At 44.4% G+C, this 20545-nt stretch overlaps 1 protein-coding gene and 1 long non-coding RNA gene across 2 annotated transcripts in view; both read left to right on the top strand.

Moving 5' to 3' along the window:
- The window catches only part of TRMT13 (tRNA methyltransferase 13), a 55032-nt gene that overhangs the window by 23760 nt on the left and 10727 nt on the right, over positions 1–20545 (top strand). The window contains exon 6 of the mRNA XM_075322127.1: positions 3199–3269. Coding sequence (XP_075178242.1) covers positions 3199–3269 — 71 coding nt within the window. The remainder of the gene's footprint in view (positions 1–3198; positions 3270–20545) is intronic.
- Positions 13560–20221, top strand: LOC142250153 (uncharacterized). Its single transcript, XR_012725120.1, has 3 exons — positions 13560–15092; positions 15181–15341; positions 17592–20221. It is a non-coding gene; the product is annotated as an uncharacterized LOC142250153 (long non-coding RNA).

Here is a 20545-nt window from a genome sequence, read left to right on the forward strand (position 1 = left end):
TCATCTGACTTTACTAAGATTTGTGAAAGAATGAGTCGTTCTAAAAGAGTATTGCCTCTGGATAGGAGCCCTGAGAGGTTCCTGCTACCTACAGACCTGTGTCACATGCGACGTCGTGCCAGGCCAGCACACGCACAATGCCAGGCATTAGATGGAGAGATGTCAAACTGCAACCACTGCACTGAGGAGCAGTGGAAATGTGCTCTGTGCAGTCACTGATCACACTACTATATCTGGCATCTGATGGAGGAGTCTGGGCTGTCACATGCCAGGAGAACTTGACTTGGCTGACTGTAAAATATGATGGAAGAGGGATAATGCTACTACGTGTTTCCCTGAAAATAAGGCCTAGCAGGAGTTTTCTGCAAGGCCTAAATATAAGACCTCCGCCCGAAAATAAGCTCTAGTGGCGGTTCAGTAATGAAGTGTCCATGCAGCTAAAAATGTTAAAGAAAACTGCAGGACACTTCATTATAGAAAGCAGACACCCCCAAAAGAGAGAAGACAGAAGACTCCACTATCATACTCACCAGATGGTCGACGCATGTCAAGGTCCTGCAGCGGAACGCACACCCACACCCATCAGATCACACACACAGACATATGAGAACACACACACTCATTACACATCAGATTGCGCACACACTCACTCACCACATCCAGTGATATTGATTGCTTCTGGCCAGCCTATGGTAAGGACCTGGTAAGCAGTGCAGTGCCAGGACCTCAGGTGGAACACATGGAGGACCCGGCGGTGGAACACATCATAGAGATGAGAGCAGAGAGTCCCCTTCTGGCTGGAAGCAAGTGGTATCACCAGATGTGGTGAGAGTGTGCAGTGCACGATTGTATGTTTGATTTCATGTGTATGTGTGTAATTAATTGTAACTGTGCAGTAGAGCTGTGTGTGTGTGTGTGTGTGTGTGTGTGTGTCTGCATGTATGCAAGTGTGTGCATGCACATAGCAGAGCTGTGCATGTAAGGGTAACTGTACATTTAGCAGAGCTGTGTATGTAAGTGTTAGGCCGGAGTCACACTTGTGAGAGACTCGTGCAAGTCTGCTGACATCACCACACGACATGTCCTGCAGCTCTCTTGACAGGAGCATCTCAGCTGCATAGAAATACATGCAGCTGACCCGCTCCTGTCAGGAGAGTCTGTGGTCATGCCGGGTGATGCGATGTGCGACTCAGAGTCTCTCGCAAGTGTGACTCCAGCTTAACTGTGCATGTAGCAGAGGTTGTGTGTGCGTGTGTATGTATGTATGTATGTATTAATATATGTCTGTATGAGTGTGTGTTTGCATTCTAATGTGTGAGTGTCGGCTAGAGAGCATGGGGAGGACCACTGTGGAGCATACCTGCTGGATAGCACCCGCCAATGATCGCAGGAGGACCTGGGAGGCCACGCAGACGTCCAGGGTCTGGTACATATGACGATCCTGGGAAGGGAGATCTGCATTTTTTGGGGGGGTAAACTTTGTCCCAACTATGTTTCCCCGAGAATAAACCCTCCCCCGAAAATAAGACCTAGTGCTTTTTTCGAGGTAAGAAAAAATATGACATTTGTCTCCTATTTTTCAGGGAACGGGGGTAGGTTTTTCAGGGGTCTGCTTGGGGTCCTCATTTCCAGGGACTATCTATTTTAATGTTTCAGCATACAAGATATTTTGGGACAATTATAGCTTTCAACTTTAGGGAAACTGTTTGATAAAGACACTTTTTCTGTCCCCCATGGTTGTGCTCCAGTGCGCACAGCAAAGTCCATAAAGGCATGGTTACAGGAGTTTGGTTTGGAAGAACATGGCAGGCCCCATAGGGCTTCGACCTCAACACATCCAACACCTCTGGTGAAATGAAAAGAATGGACATGCGAGCTCAGGCACTTTTCTTCTAGTTGAAAGAGCAAAAAATGTACACAGACACTCTTCAAACATCTTGTAGAAACCCGCCTAGAAGAGTAAAGGCTGTTATAGCTATACAATGAGGGGCAACTTAATTTTAATGCATATAGATTTAGATTGGATGTCATAAATACTCTTGGGGTGTGATGATAGGTGTTCCAAAACCTGTGTGCATATAGTATGTTTCCATGTGTAAGGGCATATTTATTAGGGGCTACCTAATGCTTACACTAGCACAGAAGCAGACTAAAGTAACTACATAATAATATGGTGCGAGTTATGAAAGACAGTTTTGAGGTTATTTGTGGAGGGTTGGGAGCCTTGAGCTTGATAATCTGCACCCCCACCCCCCCCGCCCATCCAGTTGTATGTTTCTTTTTTTCTAAAATTGTGGGGTGTACATGTTTAGGCTACATGTGCATGCTGCGTTTTTTTGCTGCGTTTTGGCTGCACTTTTGATGTCGAGAACTCTCTGAAATTTGACGTCCCAGCAAAGCTGTGAGAAGTCAGATTTGCCTATGTCGCACATTGCAGTTTATTTGTCAAACGTTTGTGACAAAATGCAGCATGTCATTCTTCCAAAACGCAGCAAAAACGCACCTACAAATACAAATTATCTCTCCAGAATGGAGACAAACTCTAGCGCAGCACCCACCTATTGGATAGTGGCGATCCTAAAAGTCAAATGTGGATTTTTAACAATCCTTTGCATATAACTTAGGATATATATGCCAGATCAGAATCCCAATTTGCAGACACAGTGTTTCAGGGTGCTTGCACCTCGTCAGTGCAAGTATGGGGTGCCTGATCTGGCTCATGAGAAGCTTTGTGTACAACATACAAAGCATTTTTTGTGACATTTGCAGGCTCTCTCTGACATGGTGCAGTTTAGGCTGCAGTTTTGTGAACACAAGATTGATGCAGCATGCGCATGTAGCCCTAATGTTTGTGCTTGTGAGTTAAGTGCCACACACACTGGATTGCTGTCGAGTAAAGCAATGCTTCGCGCTGATCAATCATCACAGTGCCATATCAGCTGTCTCAATCATCCCCCAGGAGCACTCATTGGGCCAAGTGCTCCTGTGTTCTCCATGATAACATTTCCGGGAGAACAAAGCAATCTGCAGTGTGAAATCAGACGTATCTGATCAGCGGCGGTCCCTCCGATGATCAGTCGCGGCGGTGACTTTTATAGACATTATAATGTCGTCCAAACACGTCAATATCGTGGGATCGGCCAATAGCCATCTGTTTATGGGGGGGCTTTAAATTGTTATACTGTCCTGTATTTTCAGGTTTAGAGCCCCCATTGCCGGACAGAAACTCTGTCATTCCAGCATTACACGGAGCTCTGAATGAACCCAGCGTATAGCCTTTGTCACCGGACCGCGTGTCATCTTCACTTGGTTTCTAGATTATGGATTAGGCTAGAAGTAACGAACAAATCGATGCTTCCATCACCATGAGATATACATGAGCAGTGCCTTATTTCACATACAATCCATCTTTCTCTCTTGTCATTATTCAGAACCGTGACCCAGGGAAGTCCTATGTATTGTATTAGTAGGCGCTTCAGCTTCTGTAAAACTACAAAGCCCAGCATCTCCCAACAGCCTCTGTAATTCTGTAACATTGTGGGAAACACAAATGTGAGACCATTACATCTGAAATGCAGGCTCTGTCCAGTAATATATCGTATATAAACCTTCCATACATTTAGTATGTGCCATTGTTTTGTGTGCACCTTGTATTTGCATCTTTGTACAGCGGTGAAATAAGTATTGAACACGTCACCAATTTACTAAGTAAATTTGTTTCTATAGGTGCTATTTCTCACCAGGTGTCGATAAACACCCGTCCAATCCGTAAAGAACTGTCCATAAATTCAGTGATGTGTAATGAGAAATGACACAAGGAAAAAGTATTGAACACACTTACTGAAAAGTATTTAATATTTCATTCCAAAGCCTTTGTTGGTGATGACAGCTTAAAGACACCTCCTGTATGGAGAAACTAGTCACATGTATTGCTCAGATGTCATTTTGGCATATTCTTTCACACAAACACTCTTCAAATCCTCTCCCACTATTTCACAGGTTTGTCTAATTGTTGTTGAGCAAACTGTAAACACACTTGCACATGCTTTTTGATCAGCAGTGGAGTCTTGAGTGGTGAGCATGTATATAGGTCATAGAGGTTGAGTGCATTACTTATTGCTTTCTTTGGAGCAATTGTACTTGCTTATCCAGGTCTTTCTATAGCTCTCCACAGGTGGTTCTTGGCTCTTGGACAACTCTTATAATTCTTTTCACTCCTCTGTCTGAAATCTTGTGGGGAGCATCTGGTCGTGGCCAGTTTATGGTGAAGTAATGTTGTTTCCAATTCCAGATTATGGCCCTAAAAGTGCTCACTGAAGCCTTAATTAGTTTAGTAATTTTTCTATAACCAATGGAATCAGTATGTTTTGAAACGATAAGATTGCAAAGGTCTTGAGATAGCTCACTGGTTTTACCCATGATGAGATGTTTCTTGTGTGGCACTTTGGTAATGAGACACTTTTTTTTTTATATAGGCAATCAGTTAAACCAGCTGATTTTTTTTTTTCACTAAGTGGCAGAATTGTTTTTTAATTATTGATAGATTTCAGCTGGTGTCATGACTTTCCATGGCTTTTTGCACCTCTCTTCCTTTATGTGTTCAATACTTTTTTTCCTTATGTCATTTCCCATATTTGCACATCACTTAATTTATGGACAGCTATGGTTTGAATTCTTTACTTGTATTGATTGGATGTTTTGTTACTGACATCTGGTACTAAAATCATGTCATTAGCACCTTTAGAAAAACATTTATAGTGGAACCTCGGATTACGACTAACCGGTGTTCGAGCATTTCGCTATATGAGCATAGCTTGCTGCAAATTGGTAACTCGGTTTGCGAGCAATGCTTTGCTATACGAGCAAATACTCACCACACACACTTCCAGTTCTGTACTTTCATCGCGCTCTGACCCGCTCTGGCTGCTTCTTGTGGTTCGCAGGCACATGGATCCGGTAACAATCGCAGCCGGTGCAGGGGCTGCTGCTGTCTTTGCTTCATGTCAGCCGACGTTGAGCTCTGTCTGGCCAGCGCGCTGCCTTTGGGAGGTGTGCAATCAGAGGCAAGCGGCTCATGTGTATGACGTCTGCTGCTGAAGCACTGACAGCGGCAGCCCCTGCGTCGGCCACGATCGTTACTGGGTCCACATGCCTGCGGACTGCAAGAACCAGAGAAGCCGCCAAGGGAACGGCGGATAGGTGAGAATAATGTGTTTGTGTGTGTGTGTGTGTGTGTGTGTTTGTGTGTGTGTGGAATGGCACAATAGGGGACCAGGATGGGACATTGCTACAAGTTGTGGAACCAATTGTCTGAGTTTTTTTCCTTTGGGAAAATTTGCCTTGCTATACGAATAACTTGGATTACGAGCACACTCACATAACGAATTATGCTCGTAATCTAAGGTTCCATTGTACCAGTGTTCCACTGTTGAAAATAGGGGACATGTTTAATACTTATTTCTTTGTCGCTCCTAATTGGGAGACCCAGACAATTGGGTGTATAGCTATGCCTCCGGAGGCCACACAAAGTATTACACTAAAAGTGTAAAGCCCCTCCCCTTCAGCCTATACACCCCCCGTACTGCTACGGGCTCATCAGTTTTTATGCTTTGTGCGAAGGAGGTCAGACATCCACGCATAGCTCCACAGCTTAGTCAGCAGCAGCTGCTGACTATGTCGGATGGAAGAAAAGAGGGCCCATAACAGGGCCCCCAGCATGCTCCCTTCTCACCCCACTCTTGTCGGCGGTGTTGTTAAGGTTGAGGTATCCATTGCGGGTACGGAGGCTGGAGCCCACATGCTGCTTTCCTTCCCCATCCCTCAATTAGGGCTCTGGGTGAAGTGGGATCCCATCGGTCTCCAGGCACAGGAGACCGTGCTCCATCCACAGCTCCTGAGGACCTTGCTGGATAGGAGCCGAGTATCGTTCAGGGACATGGCCCTGCTACTTGGAGGTACTCTGTGTCCCCGTGGGGACCGCGCACAGCAACACTCCAGCATTGCTGGGTGTGCTAGTGCACCGGGGACAGCAGCGCTGGCTGCATTTGTGCCACTATACACTTCAGCGTCGCTGAGTGTATTTGTGTAGGGGGACTGCCGCGCTGACCGCCGCTGCCATGGTTATCCCTGCGGCGCGGCTGGGACTGTTAGTGCGCCGGGGACTTCCGCGCCGACCGCGCTTATACGGCGGCCGCGCTTATAACTATAGTCCCCGGCTTCTGCGGCCTAGTCTCATTCTTTTCCCGCCCCCAGCCCTGCCAGTCAGGGGAAGGGCGGGACGCTGTACAGGTCGGCAGCACTGAGGGCTGGAGCATGCTTTGCATACTCCACCCCCCTCACTCTGCACAGTGGGGCACCAGTTCCCGCACTTTTCTGGGTCACGCCCACGGCTCCCTCCTCTTCCCAGGACGCCGGCAGCCATTCCTCTCAGCTCTGCTAACGCTGGAGAGGAGAGACAGGCTCAAAGAGACCCAGGCAGGATTTCTGGTGCCCACACAAACGCTTTGCGCAGGCGGTAAGCAGCACCTGTGGTGCTGGCCCCACTAGTGCAGAAGTGTATTTATAGTTTATATGATTATAGTCTATACTTTACACTGTAGGGTGCACTGTTGATTTGTGGCTATTTACCCTCCTGTATTGCTCAGAGGAGACAACAGCATGTCGTCCACAAATAGCAAGGGTGCCATGGCACAGACTTACTATGCTGCCTGTGCAGCATGTACGGCTATACTGCCGGCAGGTTCCACTGACCCTCATTGTGTGCAATGCTCGGCCCCTGTGGCACTTTCTCAGCCGGAGCCTCTGCTAGGGGTGGCCCAGGGAGAACCACCTGTTAACACTGTCCAGGTGACAGGGACGGAGTTTGCAGTTTTTACTGAAAGACTTTCTGAGACTATGGCTAAGATATTAGAAGCCTTGCAGTCCAGGCCGGCATCTCAAGCCAGGGGCACTGTGGTATCATTGTCCCCTGGTTCCCCTCAGTTGGAGCAGCAATGTCTTCCCGGGGTGTCTCATGGATCCCAGGGTGAGGTCTCTGACACGGACCGCAGCCCCAGACCGACTAAGCGAGCTCGCTATGAAATTCCCTCGACATCATCACAATGTTCAGGGTCTCAGCGAGAGGACTCTCTGTATGATGAAGCGGAGGTAGCTGATCAGGATTCTGATCCTGAAGCCGCTCTCAACCTTGATACTCCTGATGGGGACGCCATAGTGAATGATCTTATTGCGTCCATCAATGAAATGTTGAATATTTCTCCCTCAGCTCCTCCAGTGGAGGAGTCAGCTTCTCAGCAGGAGAAATTCCGTTTCAGGTTTCCCAAGCGTACAAAGAGTATGTTTCTGGACCACTCTGACTTCAGAGAGGCAGTCCAGAAACACCGAGCTTATCCAGATAAGCGTTTTTCCAAGCGCCTTAAGGATACACGTTACCCTTTTACCCCTGACGTGGTCAAGGGCTGGACTCAGTGTCCCAAGGTGGATCCTCCAATCTCCAGACTGGCGGCTAGATCCATAGTTGCAGTGGAAGATGGAGCTTCACTCAAGGATGCCACTGACAGACAGATGGAGCTCTGGTTGAAATCCATCTATGAAGCTATCGGCGCGTCTTTTGCTCCAGCATTCGCAGCCGTATGGGCACTCCAAGCTATCTCAGCTGGTCAGGCGCAAATTGACGCACTCACGTACGTCTGCGCCGCAGGTGGCGTCCATAACCTCTCAAACGTCGGCATTTGCGTCCTACGCTATTAATGCTGTCCGGGACTCTGCGACCCGTACGGCGGTTGCAGCCGCCAGTTCGGTGGTAATACGCAGGGCCTTGTGGCTGCGGGAATGGGAGGCAGATTCGGCTTCCATAAAGTGCTTAACTGGATTGCCATTTTCTGGCGACCGTTTGTTTGGTGAGAGATTGGATGAAATCATCAAACAATCCAAGGGAAAGGAAACATCCTTACCCCAAGCCAAACCAAAAACACCCCAACAGAGGAGGGGACAGTCGAGGTTTCGGTCCTTTCGGGGTGCGGGCAGGTCACAATTCTCCTCGTCCAAAAGGCCTCAGAAGGATCAGAGGAACGCCGACGCATGGCGGTCTAAATCACGCCCTAAAAAGACCGCCGGAGGTGCCGCTACCAAGGCGGCTTCCTCATGACTTACGGCCTCCTCACACCGCATCCTCGGTCGGTGGCAAGCTCTCCCGCTTTTGCGACACCTGGCTGCCACAAGTAAAAGACCGTTGGGTGAGAGACATTTTGTCTCACGGTTACAGGATAGAGTTCAGCTCTCGTCCTCCGACTCGATTCTTCAGAACATCTCCACCTCCCGAGCGAGCCGAGGCTCTTCTGCAGGCGGTGGGCATTCTGAAGGCAGAAGGAGTGGTGGTCCCGGTTCCTCTTCAGCAACAGGGTCACGGTTTCTACTCCAACCTGTTTGTGGTTCCAAAGAAGGACGGGTCCTTCCGTCCTGTTTTGGACCTAAAACTGCTCAACAAACACGTAAGGACCAGGCGGTTCCGGATGGAATCCCTCCGCTCCGTCATCGCCTCAATGTCCCAAGGAGGTTTCCTAGCATCGATCGATATCAAGGATGCTTATCTCCACGTACCAATTGCTCCAGAGCATCAGCGCTTCTTGCGCTTCGCCATAGGAGACGAACACCTTCAGTTCGCGGCACTGCCGTTCGGCCTGGCGACAGCCCCAAGGGTTTTCACCAAGGTCATGGCGACAGTAGTTGCGGTCCTCCACTCTCAGGGTCACTCAGTGATACCTTACTTAGACGATCTGCTGGTCAAGGCACCCTCTCAAGAGGCATGCCAACACAGCCTCAACGTTACTCTGGAGATTCTCCAGAGTTTCGGGTGGATCATCAATTTTCCAAAGTCAAATCTGACACCGGTCCAATCACTGACATATCTTGGCATGGAGTTTCATACTCTTCCAGCGATAGTGAAGCTTCCGCTGGACAAACAGCGTTCACTACACACAGGGGTACAATCTCTCCTTCAAGGTCGGTCACACCCCTTGAGGCACCTCATGCACTTCCTAGGGAAGATGGTGGCAGCAATGGAAGCAGTCCCTTTCGCGCAGTTTCACCTGCGTCCTCTTCAATGGGACATCCTACGCAAGTGGGACAGGAGGCCGACGTCCCTAGACAGGAACGTCTCCCTCTCTCAAGCAACCAAAGCTTCCCTTCGGTGGTGGCTTCTTCCCACCTCATTATCGAAAGGGAAATCCTTCCTACCCCCATCCTGGGCGGTGGTCACGACGGACGCCAGCCTGTCAGGGTGGGGAGCAGTTTTTCTCCACCACAGGGCTCAGGGTACGTGGACTCAGCAAGAGTCCTCACTTCAGATCAATGTTCTGGAGATCAGGGCAGTGTATCTTGCCCTAAAAGCGTTCCAGCAGTGGCTGGAAGGCAAGCAGATCCGAATTCAGTCGGACAACTCCACAGCGGTGGCTTACATCAACCACCAAGGTGGGACACGCAGTCGGCAAGCCTTCCAGGAAGTCCGGAGGATTCTGCTGTGGGTGGAAGCCACAGCATCCACCATATCCGCAGTTCACATCCCGGGCGTAGAAAACTGGGAAGCAGACTTTCTCAGTCGCCAGGGCATGGACGCAGGGGAATGGTCCCTTCACCCGGACGTGTTTCAGGAGATCTGTTGCCGCTGGGGGATGCCGGACGTCGACCTAATGGCGTCACGGCACAACAACAAGGTCCCAACATTCATGGCTCGATCTCAAGATCACAGAGCTCTGGCGGCAGACGCCTTAGTTCAGGATTGGTCGCAGTTTCAGCTTCCTTATGTGTTTCTTCCTCTGGCTCTGTTGCCCAGAGTGTTACGCAAGATCAGGGCCGACTGCCGCCGCGTCATCCTCGTCGCTCCAGACTGGCCGAGGAGGTCGTGGTACCCGGATCTGTGGCATCTCACGGTGGGTCAACCGTGGCCACTACCAGACCGACCAGACTTGTTGTCTCAAGGGCCGTTTTTCCATCTGAATTCTGCGGCCCTCAACCTGACTGTGTGGCCATTGAGTCCTGGATCCTAGCGTCTTCAGGATTATCTCAAGAGGTCATTGCCACTATGAGACAGGCTAGGAAACCAACGTCCGCCAAGATCTACCACAGGACGTGGAAAATATTCCTGTCGTGGTGCTCTGCTCAGGCGTTTTCTCCCTGGCCATTTGCCTTGCCCACTTTTCATCTCAATCAGGACATCTCCTTACCCTCGTTTTCTCCTCATCCAGTTCACCAATGTGAAAAGGATTTGCACTTGTTAGATCTGGTGAGAGCACTCAGACTCTACATTTCTCGTACGGCGCCCCTGCGCCGCTCCGATGCTCTCTTTGTCCTTGTCGCTGGCCAGCGTAAAGGGACACAAGCTTCCAAATCAACCCTGGCTCGGTGGATCAAGGAACCAATTCTCGAAGCTTACCGTTCCTCGGGGCTTCCGGTTCCCTCAGGACTGAAGGCCCATTCTACCAGGGCCGTGGGAGCGTCCTGGGCCTTGCGACACCAGGCTACGGCTCAGCAGATGTGTCAGGCAGCTACCTGGTCGAAATTATTAACAATAGAATACAGAAATGCATGATATTTGTTAATTATTAGAAATGACTGAAGTCACCATAACATATATTAATAAAGAAATTTGACCTAGTCTTATATTCATTGCGATCATAAATAAAGGCAAGATGCACAATAATGTTTTGCAAAAATACAAAAATATTTTTATTTTTAATTGCATACGTGATTAGAGAGAACATACACAAACAAAAAGTGAATTAAAATCAACACAACAAACAAGATGGACGGTGTGGTAGGTAGGGGGCTTCTCTTATTGTAATTCATAATATAAGAACTTCCAACAATCAAGGGTATGAGATTCTCTCTGTAATGGATATTAATTGAAGACCTCAAATAATGGTTTGGAGAGAGTCATAGTCCTATATTAATAATGAATATATATAGCCGTTATTGCAATATAGCAAAATCAACCTTACATATTTGCATACAAATAAAGCAGATGGAAAATCAGTTACAAAGTCATAATATCACTATGTAAGAGTTAATCAATAATAGATCTGATATGCCATCTGCCAATAGTACTAATAAAGGCTATCGCAGAGGGTAGATAAATAGTTCAAGACAAAGTAGTTCTACAAAATACAGCAGCGGCCGTCATATAAGATATACCGGGTTAATTAATATGTCCTGTGCCAGGTGTATCTACAACAATTAGCATAAAATAACAAATAGACCGATATATCACTTGCCATATATCACTTGAATATATATAGCCATTATTGCAGTATAGCAAAATTAACCCTATATATTTACATGCAAATGAAGCAGATGGAAAATCAGTTACAAAGTCATAATATCACCATGTAAGAGTTAATCAATAGTAGGTCTGATATGCCATCTGCCAATAGTACTTATGAAGGCCACCGCAAAGAACAGATAGATAATTCAGAACAAAGTAGTTCTACAGAATACAGCGGCGGCCGTCATATAAAACATACAGGGTTAATTAATATATCCTGTGTCAGGTGTATCTACAGCAATTAGTATAAGATAACAGATAAACCGATATATCACTTGCAGGAAGTACTAATCAAAGCTGCCGTGAAAAGCAGTGTAGATTTAAGGATTAAATAATCCCATAAGACACAGCAGCAACTAAAGGCCCCGTCACACTAAGCAACATCGCTAGCAACATCGCTGGTAACGAACAACTTTTGTGACGTTGCTAGCGATGTTGCTGTGTGTGACATCCAGCAACAACCTGGCCCCTGCTGTGAGGTCGTTGGTTGTTGCTGAATGTCCTGGGCCATTTTTTAGTTGTTGCTGTCCTGCTGTGAAGCACAGATCGCTGTGTGTGACAGCGAGACAGCAACAACTAATGTGCAGTGAGCAGGGAGCCAGCTTCTGCTGAGGCTGGTAACCAATGTAAACATCGGGTAACCAAGAAGCCCTGTCCTTGGTTACCCGATATTTACCTTTGATACCAGCCTCCTCCGCTCTCACTGTCAGTGCCGGCTCCTGCTCTGTGCACATGTAGCTGCAGCACACATCAGGTAATTAACCCGATGTGTGCTGTAACTAGGAGAGCAAGGAGCCAGCACTAAGCAGTGTGCGCTGCTCCCTGCTCTGTGCACATTTAGCTGCAGCACACATCGGGTTAATTAACCTGATGTGTGCTGTAACTAGGAGACTGGGGGCTGGTCACTGGTTGCTGGTGAGCTCACCAGCAACTCGTGTAGCCACGCTCCAGCGATCCCTGCCAGGTCAGGTTGCTGGTGGGATCGCTGGAGCGTCGCAGTGTGACAGCTCACCAGCAACCTCCTAGCAACTTACCAGCGATCCCTATCGTTGTGTGACTGGACCTTTAACTTGCAGTTAGTAGTATAGATACAGCAATTAGCATAAGATAACAGATAAATCAATATATCATTTGCAAGAGATACTGATCAGAGCTGCCGTGAAAAGCAGTGTAGATTTAAGGATTAAATAATCCTGTAAGACATGGCAGCAACTTAACTTGCAGTTAGTAGTGTAGATAACAATGAACCATATAGAGTATGCAAAGTTAATTAGTACATCCTGTGCCAAGTATGTCCATAACAAACGGCATAAGATAACAAGGAAATGAATGGTCATTCAGAACCAGTGATTAGATGATATCCCAAAGGGATTAGGTATACTCGGCCAGAATGGAGGAAGCTCAGTGAAGGGGAGATGATACTCTCCAAGATAATGCCCCCACCAGGACACACCGCCCACACCTCGACGCGCGTTTCACAACTGCTTCGTCCGGAGGTGTGGAGGCTGTGTACCTGGTTGCTTAAATCTCCCACATGTAGTACTTGCCAGCCTATGGCGGCGCGCGCCGGCTCGCGGATGTCCGTCCCATCCAGCACGTCGGCGTCCAGGAAGAACGTGATGCGCATGCACAACCACGTGTATCCAATTGGACGCCGGGCGCCGGGAGGAGAGACATCAGGGAGCCGGCGCGCGCACAGGCAGGAAGCCAAAATTACGTCAGAGAGTGGGCAAATAGAAGGGCAAATGCAGAACAATGAATCCAATGGATATAATATACATATATATATATTGAACTAAATTGTGTGGTCAGAAAGTACAGATCATAACAATATAGATAGATTATTAGAAGATCTTCTTAGATCCATTGTGGCCTTTATTATGGATATGTTGCCCAAGATGATTTCTTCAGCCATAATTATAGACAAGGTGGAGAAATAAGCAGTCAGATCTATGAATAAAATTAAAAAACAAAATTAAAAACATGATTTTAGCAAGGATGCATAGCAACCACTTAACCAGAGATTATATGTAAAACATATAAAACATAATAATTACAGTATGAATTTCATGCACAAGGCTTTATTGATTTGTAGATAGAAATAGGAGGCGGAATAGGATCAGGCACTATAAAAGAAAGGGTTTAAAACTAATGGCATCATTAAACCCTTTCTTTTATAGTGCCTGATCCTATTCCTCCTTGAGAAAGCTGTTTGTGAAACACGTGTCGGAGTGCGAGGGTCACGGCAGGATACTTCCCAGTCAGGTGATGTAATATTATGATATTATCATGTATTTTGTCAGCCTAATTACACTAATCTCTAGTTGATTTTTGGACTTGCATGGTTTGTGCGGTCGTTATCATAGATGGTTTGTTGCTGCACATTGTATGTTTCTAAGTGTCATGAATTCTATGTAATCTGTGAGCCTGAGCAGGCTCTGCTGACACCACCTTGTGCGTTCATTAATTTATACTGCATTCAATGGAATTGATTCGTGCTTAGGGAACCTCCATACTCTTTTATTTATTTATTCTTATGAGTACAGATTATTCATGGAGGAACCCTGCATGAAAAAATCTATGCACTGCAGATGAAAAAACGCAGGTGGAACCGCAGAGTCTGCTCTTGGTCCATATGGCATATGATACTTGTCTTAAATTATATATGTGGAGATTTGTGCAGCAATGAATATGGTATACTGGTATTAATAATTGGTATAATCACTAGATTCATTTAATATTTGGTTTTTGGCTGTAATCAGATATACATTTACCTGCCTGGGTGTAAATATCCCAGTTACTAATATAGGGATCTAATTATGTGCCTGTCCGTGCCTCTCTTTTATACGGTACCTTTTTTGCTAAAATATTTTAAAAAAATATGTTTAAATAAAGATTGATTTTATTGAAAAATGGCGTTACTCCTTAATTTGGTCATCTAGGGATGTCCAATAAATGTGTATAAATCATGTATCTTGGAGTGCTAGTAGGTAACTAATAGGACATGAGGTTGTTAATTGTATATTTTTGCTGTTTTTTGAACAGTTGGTCCCATTCCACAATGGATTTCAAAGCCAGGGAAACCAGCTGGCTGTCCAAAGCCTCTACTATATTTAGCAAGGGTACCGGTGTGATTTTACCCCAGTCATCATGCAAAGATAGTATCAAGAGATACAGGAATGTTTTACATAAAAAAACAAAAATTTGGTGGACAAGTAACTCCCTTGAGCGATATTGTGAGCAAGAAATCATCCCCCGGGGTCTTAGGATTCATTTATATCCTAGCTTTGATCTGGAGCAGGAAGATTTGATCCTAAGATGGCAGAAGGCTGCTGCAAAATGTTCGTTTGAATTTATGAAAATTATAAACGAAAAGAATAAAATTACCTTGCTTAAATTAGAGGAGGAGATAAAGGAACTTGAGGAGGGCCTTCAAAAAGATCTATCTAAGGATGACCTACAAGAACTTTTTGCGAGCCTGGATAAGGATTTTGAACGGTGGGAGAAGGAGATCAGCACTGATAAATTGAAAAAATATCAGCGCGATATCCAAGATTTTGAGAGTAAAAAAATTTATAAATGGCAGATAAAGAAGGAATCCAAGATGGCTACTTCCAGATTTGCCTCTAATCAATCGTTGAATTCTGCATCTGAGAGCAATGTGTCTACAAGCGGCTCAGAAGGTCCCAGAGATCCCTCATATAATGGATACAGAGGGAAACGTAAAGGATATGATATCTTCAATCCGAGGGACAAACGTAAGGATGGGCCGCAGGTAATTAATCTTTCTCAACACATGCTCTCAGATGTACAAATTTCTTTATTAGAAAAGGGATTAACTTTTTCCCCTTCTAATCCCCTAGACGCGTTCACAGCGGTGAAAGATATTCACCTTTTTTCAAGAAAAATCCTGCTTAAAAAATTGCATCATAAGACTCAAGCTTCTGATATCTTCACCACTAGGGAGGAGCAAGAGGCACTTTCAATTTTACAATCTTTGGAGGAGGAGAGCTCAGAGAATGAGGTTGGTAATTTCCCGTTACAGCTTATGAATAAATCTAAAAAATTCCCAAGCTTGAGTATTTGTCCGGCCTTAGAGGTGTTTACGAAAATGGTCTCTCAAGAAATTGAAGAGTTGGCCGCCTCACCTTCACCAGCCCGGAATCTTACTAAAGATGAGTGGGCTGGTTTGAAAGAGTTACAATCCTGGCGGGATGTCATTATCAAGCCAGCTGATAAAGGCGGCAACCTTGTTATTTGGCCGTGTGACAAGTATGAAGAGCAGGCTAACAAATTGTTGGGAGATACTAAATGTTACCGGAAATTACCATATAATCCCACCTCTACTTTTCATAGCTCCTTAGTTGTGATCTTGGAACAAGCATATGACAAGGGAATTATTCCTAAAAAATTCCTTGATACTGTTAAGAAACTTCATCCACGTCTCCCGGCTTTGTACCTGATTCCAAAAATTCACAAGGATCCAATTAATCCCCCTGGCAGACCCATAATATCTGGGAATGGTAGCCTCATTGAATTGGTGTGTCAAGTAATTGACTATTATTTGAAGCCGTTGGTATGTGAGTTACCATCTTACATTCAGGATACCACGGCAGCGCTCAGACGTCTGGATGGGATTCACCTGGAGGATAATATGATGATGGTGTCTGCTGACATTGAATCTCTATATACCTCCATTAGGCATCCGGATGGTCTGAGGGCTGTCTCTTGGTACCTTGAGTCTAGTAATATTGCACGTCCCACGGCGGACTTGATTTTAGTCTTACTTGAGTATATACTGACACATAACATCTTCATATTCAATGGAAAGGTGTATCTACAAACCCAGGGTACTGCTATGGGTGCCTGCTGTGCACCATCCTACGCCAACCTTTTTTTGGGGGCGTGGGAGCGGCAGATTTTTGTGAGTGACAACAATCTATGTACTCATCAGGTTTTGAATTGGATCAGGTATATAGATGATGTGTGGTTTATTTGGGAGGGTGATGTGGTTGGTTTACAGGAATTCATGCAGAGTTTGAATCAAAACAATCTAAATATCAAACTCACATTTGAGTATGGCCGTGAAATCAATTTTTTGGATTTGAAAATTGTGGCATCATCGGACGGTTTGTTGTCCACTCAGGTCTTCCGTAAACCAACCGCCACTAATTCCTTACTACTGGCATCATCTGCACACCCTAAAAATACCATCAAGGGGATTCCTGTCGGCCAGTTCCTCAGGGTTAGGAGAATTTGCTCCGATGATTCAAGTTTTATGACTCACTCTGAGGAGCTGGCCCATAGTTTTGAATCAAGAGGTTATAGTCGGAGGACAATAAGGCATGGTTTTAGGAGAGCAGTGGGGTCGTCCAGAAACTCTCTCCTTTTTTCCAACACGGTGAAAACAACAAATAATGACCAGACAGTGCGTCTTATTACCACTTACAATAATAAGTGGGATAAAATGAGGACAGTAGTCCAGAAACATTGGAATATTTTACTGACGGATCCGGTTCTAAAAAGAATTCTCCCATCACGACCATCTATTGTGGCTAAACGTGGTAAAAACTTGAGGGACATGCTTGTTCATAGTAACTATGAACCATTTCAAACAAGCATGTCCAGCCAACCATTGCCAGTTGGTTTTTTCCCATGTGGCCTTTGCAAGGCGTGTGCCAATCTTGTTAAGTCCAAGAAGTTTCACAATTTTGATGGATCACGTGAGTTCGATATTAGACATCGGATCACGTGTTCCTCAAAAGGTGTGATTTACAGGATTGAATGCCCATGCAAAAGGGTATATATTGGACTTACCACGAGGGAGTTGAAAATTAGAATTCGTGAGCACTGTCTGGACATTGAGAAAGCTAAAAGCATCACCGATGAAAATTTGTTAAAAACCATTCCAAGACATTATAAAAAGTATCATGGATGTAATTCCTCCTTGTTGAAAGCGAAAGGTATTGATTTAGTGTCTCTCGGTACTAGAGGGGGGGATCTTGGTAAGCTTCTTGCCCAGGTTGAAAGTAAGTGGATTTATAGGCTGGGAACCTTGACTCCTAATGGGCTGAACGAAAATATGGGTTTTTCAGCCTTCCTGTAATCAACCTGGTTGTATCCAAAAAAGAGGGAGGTCTTCTGAGGTGTTTGTTCTCATGATATTTTGTAGTTTCTTGTGTCTCTTGTATCCTTCGCGTATGGATGCCTGGGTTTTAGTTAGATGTGTTTGGTGGGTTTTGTTTTTTATTATTTTAATCGTTTATTTTTTTAGTTCATTTAGGTCACCATATATTCGGGTTAATTTCACCAATGGAGTGTGCTGTTTCTACATGTCCTGGGAAGGTTTCGTGTGATGACCGTTGATGTCTAGGGGAAGGAGCTACTCTTTCAAGTCGTCCGACAGGATCATTATATATTATATGAACAAGTGTTATGGAGTAGTGTTCTCTTTAATTATTTTGTATTGACTGTATGTTATAATGGGGTGTTTTCTCTAGAATTTGTAAATCCATTTATGACTGTATAATAATATGATCTCCTCCTATGTAAAGACGTGCCCTTGACTGTATAGGTCTCTATCATATTGATTGTATGTTATAATGGGGTGTTTTTTGTAAAATTATATATCTTTGCATAATAATATGGTTCCCTTCTATTTAATGATGTGCCTTTTTGCAGTCGATTGCATAGTTTTTCTGACAATAAGTTTTTTGAATGATCGAAATCTTCCTGTCCTGTTGTGTGTATTATTTTCTAAGTATCACAGATTACCCAGTGCGCATGACTCCTACTGCTGCCGACTGACCGTCACACATCGCGTCAGATAGCGTGCTGTGGTTGCCATGACTCACCACCGTGTGGGTCATGACGTCACGGTCACGTGATCGCGATCCGTGGGAGGTCTCTTTTCAAGCGTCCGTAGCAACTGCAGTCATGCGCCGCTAATGGGATTAGTCTGTTTCCTGGTGTGACGTTTGAATGCAATCAGGTTTTGGCACCTCTTATTGGTTATCTGATGTTTATAATCTGCTCGCCCCTCACCTCTGACACGCTCCTTGAGAAAGCTGTTTGTGAAACACGTGTCGGAGTGCGAGGGTCACGGCAGGATACTTCCCAGTCAGGTGATGTAATATTATGATATTATCATGTATTTTGTCAGCCTAATTACACTAATCTCTAGTTGATTTTTGGACTTGCATGGTTTGTGCGGTCGTTATCATAGATGGTTTGTTGCTGCACATTGTATGTTTCTAAGTGTCATGAATTCTATGTAATCTGTGAGCCTGAGCAGGCTCTGCTGACACCACCTTGTGCGTTCATTAATTTATACTGCATTCAATGGAATTGATTCGTGCTTAGGGAACCTCCATACTCTTTTATTTATTTATTCTTATGAGTACAGATTATTCATGGAGGAACCCTGCATGAAAAAATCTATGCACTGCAGATGAAAAAACGCAGGTGGAACCGCAGAGTCTGCTCTTGGTCCATATGGCATATGATACTTGTCTTAAATTATATATGTGGAGATTTGTGCAGCAATGAATATGGTATACTGGTATTAATAATTGGTATAATCACTAGATTCATTTAATATTTGGTTTTTGGCTGTAATCAGATATACATTTACCTGCCTGGGTGTAAATATCCCAGTTACTAATATAGGGATCTAATTATGTGCCTGTCCGTGCCTCTCTTTTATACGGTACCTTTTTTGCTAAAATATTTTAAAAAAATATGTTTAAATAAAGATTGATTTTATTGAAAAATGGCGTTACTCCTTAATTTGGTCATCTAGGGATGTCCAATAAATGTGTATAAATACTCTATATGGTTCATTGTTATCTACACTACTAACTGCAAGTTAAGTTGCTGCCGCCTCTTACAGGATTATTTAATCCTTAAATCTACACTGCTTTTCACGGCAGCTCTGATCAGTATCTCTTGCAAATGATATATTGATTTATCTGTTATCTTATGCTAATTGCTGTATCTATACTACTAACTGCAAGTTAAGTTGCTGCTGTGTCTTATGGGATTATTTAATCCTTAAATCTGCACTGCTTTTCACGGCAGCTTTGATTAGTACTTCCTGCAAGTGATATATCGGTTTATCTGTTATCTTATACTAATTGCTGTAGATACACCTGGCACAGTATATATTAATTAACCCTGTATGTTTTATATGACGGCCGCCGCTGTATTCTGTAGAACTACTTTGTTCTGAATTATCTATCTGTTCTTTGCGGTGGCCTTCATAAGTACTATTGGCAGATGGCATATCAGACCTACTATTGATTAACTCTTACATGGTGATATTATGACTTTGTAACTGATTTTCCATCTGCTTCATTTGCATGTAAATATATAGGGTTAATTTTGCTATACTGCAATAATGGCTATATATATTCAAGTGATATATGGCAAGTGATATATCGGTCTATTTGTTATTTTATGCTAATTGTTGTAGATACACCTGGCACAGGACATATTAATTAACCCGGTATATCTTATATGACGGCCGCTGCTGTATTTTGTAGAACTACTTTGTCTTGAACTATTTATCTACCCTCTGCGATAGCCTTTATTAGTACTATTGGCAGATGGCATATCAGATCTATTATTGATTAACTCTTACATAGTGATATTATGACTTTGTAACTGATTTTCCATCTGCTTTATTTGTATGCAAATATGTAAGGTTGATTTTGCTATATTGCAATAACGGCTATATATATTCATTATTAATATAGGACTATGACTCTCTCCAAACCATTATTTGAGGTCTTCAATTAATATCCATTACAGAGAGAATCTCATACCCTTGATTGTTGGAAGTTCTTATATTATGAATTACAATAAGAGAAGCCCCCTACCTACCACACCGTCCATCTTGTTTGTTGTGTTGATTTTAATTCACTTTTTGTTTGTGTATGTTCTCTCTAATCACGTATGCAATTAAAAATAAAAATATTTTTGTATTTTTGCAAAACATTATTGTGCATCTTGCCTTTATTTATGATCGCAATGAATATAAGACTAGGTCAAATTTCTTTATTAAGCTACCTGGTCGAGCCTGCACACTTTCACGAAACACTATCAGATGCATACCTATGCTTCGGCAGATGCCAGCCTAGGTAGGCGAGTCCTTCAGGCGGCAGTTGCCCACCTGTAGGACGGAGCCGTTACGGCTCTATTATGAGGTATTATTTACCCACCCAGGGA

This window comes from Anomaloglossus baeobatrachus, chromosome 8 (genome assembly GCF_048569485.1).
Source record: "Anomaloglossus baeobatrachus isolate aAnoBae1 chromosome 8, aAnoBae1.hap1, whole genome shotgun sequence".
Lineage (NCBI taxonomy): Eukaryota > Metazoa > Chordata > Amphibia > Anura > Aromobatidae > Anomaloglossus > Anomaloglossus baeobatrachus.